The 9,722-nt window shown below is 46.1% G+C and overlaps 1 protein-coding gene across 1 annotated transcript; it reads right to left on the reverse strand.

The window, feature by feature from the left end:
• Window positions 1-1,099: 1,099 nt before the first annotated feature.
• Window positions 1,100-2,428, reverse strand: LOC124672904 (aspartyl protease AED3). Its single transcript, XM_047209061.1, has one exon. The coding sequence runs from the start codon at window positions 2,426-2,428 to the stop codon at window positions 1,100-1,102; it is 1,329 nt and encodes a 442-aa protein (XP_047065017.1).
• Window positions 2,429-9,722: the final 7,294 nt, after the last annotated feature.

Below are 9,722 nucleotides of genomic sequence, written 5' to 3' on the forward strand. Positions count from 1 at the left end.
GCCTGGGCCCGCGCCGGCCTATGGGGGGCCCATGGCGGCCCTCCTTAGCTCCTCCTTTTGGCTGGCTCCGTCTTCTGGAAAAATAGGATTTTCAGTGTAATTTCCGTCAATTGTTGATCTTCCGAAATATTGCATTCTGACGGTGCTTTTTTCAGCAGAATCCTGACTCCGGTGCGCGATTCTCAAATAATCATGAAACATGCAAAATAGATGAAATAACATAAGTATCATCTCTAAATATGAAATATATCAATGAATAACAGTAAATTGTGATATAAAATAGTGATGCAAAATGGATGTATCAGCGCCCACAAGATTTTGGGAGTGAACAACTTGAGCACCTCGTGTGCTCTTGTCATTACATTTACTGCATCGGTTTGAGTTCTACATGGTGATACGTGAGAGAGAAAGTTTGGAAGGAATTTACTCGCAGGTGCTTGTACCCGGAGCTTGTTCCCATTGGGTTCTTGGAACCAGTGACAAATCTAGCTCATTTTGCTAGGGTGGGGCAGGCCTAACTGGGTTGGGCTTTTTTAATTTTTTTCCCATTTTCTATAGAGTATGTGTTGGGCCAAATCTTAGGGTGGGGCCACCCTTCCACCCTGCTGACTCCGCCACTGCTTGGAACCCTAGATGAATTTGTGGCTTGGCCTATTATTTGGGAGCCTTAAATTATGTTATAGATATTGCTTCAAGCTTGTAGGGGTTCGGTGACCGTCGTGAAAGGCCCACCTAGTGGACCGTGGCATCTTGCATTGTACATGAGAGCGAGGAGAATACAGTGAAGCATCGTGGCCCTTGTATCCTAAGCGTCATTACAGCAAAGCGAATTTGGGAGGGCCCTTGAAGATGGGCGAACCCAACCCTAAGCGTCATGAAATTGCTAAAAATAACCGTGATACACACATGATAGATCTTACACAACAAGGCTGACACACCGATGGAGACGACACACACGCCAGACGCTACGCTACAAAAGAATTAAATCACGGCCAGCAAAGATGCTGGTCCGACACCAGCATACAACAGTGGCGTCGCCGCAAGTCGGCAGGCTGTGGAGTGTGGCCCTGCCCGGTTCCCGTGGTTCTGCTGTGTACTGCTAAGCTGTGGTGCACTGCTCGCGGGCGAAGCCGACGCGGCCGTTGGGCACGTCGAAGAGGACGCGGTGGTTCTGCTGCTGCATGCTGGCGATGACGTTGAGCACCGTGTTGACGCCGTCGGGGGCCGCCGCCATGGCCAGGCAGCTGGTGGTGCCGTACGTGCTGTGGATCACCAGGTTCTCCTGCGGCAGCGTCACCTGCATGCCGGTGAACATGAACGTGACGGGGGGCCACTTCACCGTCGTGTTGTAGCAGGTGTCGAACCCGCCGAGGGAGGAGACCGGTGCCCCGCGGATGCGGTGGCGGACCTCGTCGCGCACGGCCGCGTACGCCGGCGCCACGAGCCTGGTGAACATCGTGCCGGAGTCCAGCACGGTGCCGGCGCCGGTGGCCGGGTCGAAGGCCAGCGCGGAGGGCGGGATGGGCACCACCTTCTTTCCCACGCGGACGCCGGTCATGCCGACGTAGTAGAGCGAGGAGCGGTGCGGGTTGGCGAGCAGCGGCGTGGTCTTGATCCGCAGCGGCTGGCCCTTGCGGCCGAGCCGGAGCGTGCCGGAGAAGTTGAGGGACTTGAAGCTCGGGAGGCAGTAGGAGAAGGTGCCCTCGTACATGTCCTTGGTCTGGGACAGGAACGACAGCGGCCCGCGGCCGAGCCCCAGCAGGCCCTGCGGCGGCGCGGCCGTGCCGGTGGCCTTCTGGAGGCAGCCGAAGGTGTAGCTCTTCACGACGTTGTTGGCGACGGCGAGGGAGTCCTGGGACAGCGCGGCCTCGAGGGAGGAGTCGGCGTAGGTGAGGCTGAAGCCGCAGGACTTGGTGTTGAGCGAGCACGACGGGTTCGGCGCCCCCGCGCACGCCGGCGAGCCGCAGGGCACGGCGCGGTACGAGGTGGACGCAGCCGGGTTGAAGGGGCTGGCGGTGGGGCAGCCCGCGCACCCGGAGCACGGGATCCACGCCGCGTCGTTGCTGGTGTCGACGGCGAGCAGGAGCTGCTGCGGCGGGGTTCCCAGGCGAGCGCGCACCACGTACGTCGGCGTCTGCAGCAGCTGCCGCCCGGACGCGATCGGCGCGTACGCGCGCCCGGCCACGGCCAGCGAGTCGAGGTACAGCAGCCGCGACGTGTCCCGGGAGGCCTGGTCCGCGAGGAACCCCGTCCACGACGGCGCCGCGGCCGCGTCGTTGCCCAGCGGCGAGCACGGCCCGAACGCGTGCGAGACCTGCAGGGTTGCTCCTGAGTCCGGTGGCGTAGCCGGGCACGACGGATGCGCCGCAGCACTGACCGCAGCAAGCAGTGCCACCACGGTCCACAGAGCGACGCCGCGGAGCGCCATTATCGCTGCACCAACAACCGAGCTAAGCTAGCCTTGAAGCGTGGCGGTGAGGTGAGGATGTGCCACACCGACACAATGTGGCTATATAGCGCCAGCGGGAAGCGGAGCACGTGAGCCGTGACGCGCGCGATGGAACACGGCCAGCGCCCGTGCCATGGCCAATGGCGCGCCCGTGAGGTCTCGCCCTGGACGTATTTGCCGATGGCCATGCTCGCGGCTGGACCCCGTATACGTACGCGCGACGAGCGGCAGCCTGCACGGCAGCGTGCGTTTGCGCAAGCTCGTGATCTGAGTCTGCCGCCGACTGACTCCTCGGCCAATGAATGCTGTCCACGTCTGCCCGGCGTGTCGGCAAGCTCTGTTTCCGGCTTACTCGTCGCAGGGAAGGCTTGTCTTTGCATGGCGGTGGCCGTGGCCATGGCTCCCCACGGGGTCTGTGGGAGGAATGAATGGTCCTAGTCTATGCACCAAGAGCAAATATATCAAAATACCACCACAAATCTACAAGGTCTTTAAACTCTTACTTTTCAAGCTCTTATACTTTTCTGAAGGCACACGTACACAAATAACATATATACTAAACCACATACCTAGAAATACTACCATAAGCAAATATTAAAATATGGACCAAGAGCAAATATCAAAATACCACCACAATTATTGAAATTATGAATCACCAAACCCAGAACGAGATTTTCTATTTCCCGCATATATATTTAAAAGAGAGAGTGGTACATGAGATGCGATTACAAAATAAAGTTTAAAAGATGCCAGGTCTTCAAACTCTTTTTTTCCAAGACATAATCTTATACTTTTCTGAAGGCACACGTAGAAGAATAACATAGATATTACACCACACATTTGTAAATACGAGAGTTCTTCCAATTTTTTTAATTTTAGTCGCAATATCAAAGCTACATGCACGCTCAACTATTAAAATAATCAGCCAATATCGATAAGACTATAAACAACATTATTTCAGAGAAGGCCAACCAAACAGCCTAGTTGACATCTCTAGGAGCCGAGAATACGAATCACCATTGTCGACGATGTAGCAGGAAAATCCACCTCGCAATAACCATGAGAGAAAAAAAATTCCAAAACCGACCTGGTGAAACAAGATCTGAAAGATCATACATAGATAAACTTAACCTTCCAACACCACCATTGACATCGCGAAGAACATCTCGTCGTCGAACGATTGAAGAGAACGTACCTTATGTGATGACATCTCCATTGACATGGACGCCAAAAAAAAGAAGGCTAACAAAACCCTAAAAAAATGTATTGAAAAACCGTACTTAATTTTACTAAAAACTCAACTTATAGACCGGGTTCCCCTCCCAACCCTAATGAGTCCGGCTGGAGAATAGACAACAGTGGAGGCGGATGTGGAGGGGGTGACTAGTAGTTTTTTAAGGAGGGAAACTTTGTGATATCACCCCGCGAACGCAAAATAATAACTCATGGCACTAGCATATATGTGGTTATCTCCTTTTTTCCATTGTGCCACTTTTTATCGTTAGTGAAAGTTTGTTACAAAAATTAAACATTGTTTCTTTAGATGTGGCAAAGTTTGATCAATTCAAACAATACGTAATTAGTCAACTCGAAATTTCTAAGCTCATTTTGTTGAGGTATTTGAAAGTTCAACTTTTAGCCGAAATTCAATCACAGTTTTGACTCTTTACTACATCTGTAATATTAAGGTTAGTTTTCTTGTTATTGAACTTGGACTCATCTCCAGATTTTTTTTATCTTTTTGTAAAATTTAAGATTTTAGAACAACATTTGGTCATAAGTTGCAAAAAATGTTAACTTTCCAAATGTTCGAAAACTGAGCTAAGATTTTCCGAGTTACTCATTATATGTAGTTTAAATTAGTGGAATGGTTTAGATATTTTAAGAAAGTGAATGTTTTAACAAATTTTGGTCATAGATTACAAAATTTTTAAGAATTTTAATTTTACAACTTTTAGCCAAATTTCATTCATGATTTTTTATTCTTTAGTAAATCAAAATAAATAGAGGCAGGTCTTCAGTCAATGGACCTGGACTTATCTAGTAGACCACTACAGTTTTCTAAAAAAATATATAGATTTTTAAACAAGATTTTGTGAAAGTTATAACAGAAATCTGAATTCCCAAATGACTCAGCAAAACGAGTTGAGAATTTATGAGTTGCTTCCTACATGTTTGAGTTACCAGAAAAATTTTATACTAAAAGACAAGTGAACTTTTGAACAAGTTTTGATCGAAACATAAGGATGGAAAAAATCGTGGAATATGCAAGTTTTGCAACCAAGCGCAAATATCCTCTTCCCACCTTCTTTTCAAGTGCCGGTTCACCATTCGAGTTTGGTCCAATGCCAAGAATTGTCTTGGCCTTCACGATGTTTATCCAACTAGTTGGCATACTATGCGCACCGTCAAGTAGTGGTGGACACAAAAAGAAAAAGGCCAAGCAAATATGGCCATGACGTCACTTGTGATGTTGGTATCATGGGAAATATGAAAAGAAAGAAATGCCCGCATTTCCCCAAACACCCCCTCTTCCTCGAACATGCTTGTAATCAAAATAAAAGATGAAGTTGCAAATGTGAAGCCTAGCAGAGGACAAAACCCTAGAGTAATGTAATGCCGCGAGAGTAGGTTTAGGTTTTGAGTTTGACTTCTCTTGGTCAAGTCATTATTTGTAAGACCTCCAAAATTTCTACTTAATTAATAAAAATGGTAAATATTTTGCCTTGTTTAAAAAAAATGCCAAACGGTTAGGATTAATTCCGACAAGGTCATGTCTATAGGAAGAAGAAAAACGCCTCCTTCGCTACACGGCATTTGATTGGTGGATTGGATTTGTCGGAAATGGGTCAACCGATTAAATCGTGAAATTTAGGTTACGAGAAACCAATCCCTCCAAAAAAAAATTATCCTATAAAGCTTTCTTCGGTTAGGGTTTTGTTAACCTGAAGCCTCAATTTCTGTGATTCTGTGATATTTGATGATGGATTAAGGCTTTCTAGACGAAAACATGTGAGCCCGCATGCTGACGGTAGCACTACAGGAATGGGAGACTATGCCGAGGGCCAGGCTATACGCCGACGGCCAAAAGTCGGGGCCGTCGGCGTATGGCCCGGCCAGGCGAGCATGCCCTTTCAACCCTCGGCGAAACGTGGCCGTCGGCGTAGCGACCTCTACGCCGAGGGCAGCCCTCGGCATATCTTTGGCCCTAGGCGTAGACAGGGCTACGCCGACGGCCACCCTCGGCGTAGCCATTTTTCAAATTTGTCTAATTTTGTAAAAATCATAACTAATTCATATGATGTCAGAAAAATGCGTATGAGCTATCAAAATGTTCAGAAAAACATCCTCTATCAGTTTATGTCAAAATCATGCATATTTGAATCATGTACAATAACATGTTAACATAGAAAAATTTCAATCACTTTATTATATGTTCTCGAGTTCCCGTTTTAGCCAGATGGCAATTTAAACGAAGTCAGAAAATCTCGCGGAGCCGCATGGCATCATTTTATGTGTCCTAGTAACCACTCCAAAAGATGGAATTGGGATACGGCAATTATTTTAGAAAACCCTTCACGAACAGGGCTATCAAGTCCGGAGTTCTATGGCTTTTAGGGCAAATGAGTAGGAAACGGCCCGTGACACCGCATAGTTTGTCGGAACGAGGCAATATTTGGCACGTGCGTGGTACCTGGGATGGGAAGCAAGGCCCCGGGAGCGGATTTCCGATCCGACCCATGGGCGATGGTTTTTCATTTTCGGGATGCCAAAACGGGTTTTTGTGTGAAGGAACTACATGGGCGTATTTTAGTATTGCGCGAGACCTCTGCGTAGTGGTAGGACACCGCCTTCGCACCCCATATCACATGCCATATGTGCGCGCTAGCTATCTGGGAATCCATGCGGCTTCCTGCGGTGTCCGCCGAATCCGCTGGAAAGTGACCGGATTTGAACTAGGGCTACACTTTCCGTCGCTCAATAAATTCCGCAAAAAATGTTTTTAGGTCTATGACATATCAGTTTATGTGCTAATTTTTGTCCGTTTAGCGCGATGGTAAATGGGTGCACCAGCGCGCCCGGTACGGCCATACCGCATCTCCGTCGGGGCCCGTTTTGGCCAAATGACAATTTAAACAAAGTCAGAAAATCCCGCGGAGCCGCATGGCGTCATTTTATGTGTACTAGTAACCACTCCAAAAGTCGGAATTAGGATACGGCAATTATTTTGGAAAACCCTTCACAAACAGGGCTATCACGTCCGGAGTTCTATGGCTTCTAGGGCAAATGAGTAGGAAACGGCCCGTGACACCGCATAGTTTGTCGGAACGAGGCCATATTTGGCACGTGCGTGGTCCCTGACATGGGAAGCAAGGCCCCGGTAGCGGATTTCCAATCCGACCCATGGGCGATGGTTTTTTCATTTTCGGGATGCCAAAACGGGGTTTTTTTTGTGAAGGAACTACATGAGGCGCATTTTAGTATTGCGCGAGACCTCTGCGTAGTGGTAGGACACCGCCTTCGCACCACATATCACATGCCATATGTGCGCGCTAGCTATATGGGAATCCATGCGGCTTCCTGCGGTGTCCCGGCGAATCCGTTTGGAAAGTGACCGGATTTGAACTAGGGCTACACTTTCCGTCGCTCAATAAATTCCGCAAAAAATGTTTTTAGGTCTATAACATATCAATTTATGTGCTAATTTTTGTCCGTTTAGCGCGATGGTAAATGGGTGCACCAGCGCGCCCGGTACGGCCATACCGCATCTCCGTCGGGGCCCGTTTTGGACAAATGACAATTTAAACAAAGTCAGAAAATCCCGCGGAGCCGCATGACGTCATTTTATGTGTCCTAGTAACCACTCCAAAAGTCGGAATTAGGATACGGCAATTATTTTGGAAAACCCTTCACAAACAGGGCTATCACGTCCGGAGTTCTATGGCTTCTAGGGCAAATGAGTAGGAAACGGCCCGTGACACCGCATAGTTTGTCGGAACGAGGCCATATTTGGCACGTGCGTGGTCCCTGGGATGGGAAGCAAGGCCCCGGGAGCGGATTTCCAATCCGACCCATGGGCGATGGTTTTTTCATTTTCGGGGTGCCAAAACGGGTTTATTTTGTGAAGCAGACTACATGAGGCGCATTTTAGTATTGCGCGAGACCTCCGTGTAGTGGTAGGACACCGCCTTCGCACCACATATCACATGCCATATGTGCGCGCTAGCTATCCGGGAATCCATGTGGCTTCTCGCGGTGTCCCGCCGAATCCGCCTGAAGCCGACCGGATTTGAACTAGGGGTACACTTTCCGTTGCTCAATAAATTCCGCAAAAAATGTTTTTATGTCTATAGCACATCACTTTATGTGCTAATTTTTGTCTGTTTAGCGTGTTGGCGAACGGTGCACCAGCCCGCCCGATACGGCCATTTCGCATCTCGCGAGGGGGCATTTTGGCCACATGGCAAATTGGGCGTCATATTTTGATTCCTCTAATTTTTAGGTTCAAATGAGGATATGTATGTTATATTTAGATTCCTCTCATTTTTCTGATCGATTTAGACATATTATTTGTGGAATTTTGATTTTCCGATTTAAAGATATTAATTATTCAATATTAAATAGAAAAAAGACCAAAAAATAAAATAATTTTATTTTTATTTGAATTCAATATTATTATTACTTATATATATTCATTGTTGTCTACTTAAGTAATTGTTTGTGATTCGAAAATAAAGAAGTGTGCATCACGGTTCAAGGGTTAATAGGGTTGATATGCTATTATTATCGGCAAGAGGTGTCAATTCTATAATGGAAGCTCATCCGAATGGAACCAAGAAGTTAAGCGTGCTTGAGGCTGGAGTAGTGTGAGGATGGGTGACCGACTGGGAAGTTTAACCATGATTGTAATTTGACATAAGATTAAGTGTAGTTAGAGTTAAAAGTGTATTGGGTGAAAGATAAACAAGTAAAAAAAAAGAAAAAAAAAGAAAAAAAGAAAAAAGTTGTGTAAAAGAAATTAAAATTTTAAAAAATTTAAATGTCTATGCCTAGGGTTTTGCCGTCGGCATATAGAAAAAAAATATTTTTTTTTCGAAATTTTTTTTTGAATTTTTTTGGAAACGGGAAATTTGAATTTTTTTAAAGTCTATGCCGAGGGTTTTGCCGTCGGCGTATCCTGCTACGCCGAGGGCCGGGTTACGCCGACGGCGATAGTGGCTTTGCCGAGGGACTTACACGCCGAGGAGCTATGCCGAGGGCGGCCCTCGGCATAGCCTACGCCGAGGGCCAAAGCATGCTACGCCGAGGGTTACCGGCCCTCGGCATATAGCCCCATTCCTGTAGTACATCTCCATTGAAGAGAACGTACCTTATGTGATGACATCTCCATTGACATGGACGCCAAAAAAAGAAGGCTAACAAAACCCTAAAAAAATGTATTGAAAAACCGTACTTAATTTTACTAAAAACTCAACTTATAGACCGGGTTCCCCTCCCAACCCTAATGAGTCGAATTTGGAGAATAGACAACGAGTGGAGGCGGATGTGGAGGGGGTGACTAGTAGTTTTTTAAGGAGGGAAACTTTGTGATATCACCCCGCGAACGCAAAATAATAACTCATGGCACTAGCATATATGTGGTTATCTCCTTTTTTCCATTGTGCCACTTTTTATCGTTAGTGAAAGTTTGTTACAAAAATTAAACATTGTTTCTTTAGATGTGGCAAAGTTTGATCAATTCAAACAATACGTAATTAGTCAACTCGAAATTTCTAAGCTCATTTTGTTGAGGTATTTGAAAGTTCAACTTTTAGCCGAAATTCAATCACGGTTTTGACTCTTTACTACATCTGTAATATTAAGGTTAGTTTTCTTGTTATTGAACTTGGACTCATCTCCAGATTTTTTTTATCTTTTTGTAAAATTTAAGATTTTAGAACAACATTTGGTCATAAGTTGCAAAAAATGTTAACTTTCCAAATGTTCGGAAAACTGAGCTAAGATTTTCCGAGTTACTCATTATATGTAGTTTAAATTAGTGGAATGGTTTAGATATTTTAAGAAAGTGAATGTTTTAACAAATTTTGGTCATAGATTACAAAATTTTTAAGAATTTTAATTTTACAACTTTTAGCCAAATTTCATTCATGATTTTTTATTCTTTAGTAAATCAAAATAAATAGAGGCAGGTCTTCCGTCAATGGACCTGGACTTATCTAGTAGACCACTACAGTTTTCTAAAAAAATATATAGATTTTTAAACAAGATTTTG

Source organism: Lolium rigidum, chromosome 7 (assembly GCF_022539505.1).
Source record: "Lolium rigidum isolate FL_2022 chromosome 7, APGP_CSIRO_Lrig_0.1, whole genome shotgun sequence".
Lineage (NCBI taxonomy): Eukaryota > Viridiplantae > Streptophyta > Magnoliopsida > Poales > Poaceae > Lolium > Lolium rigidum.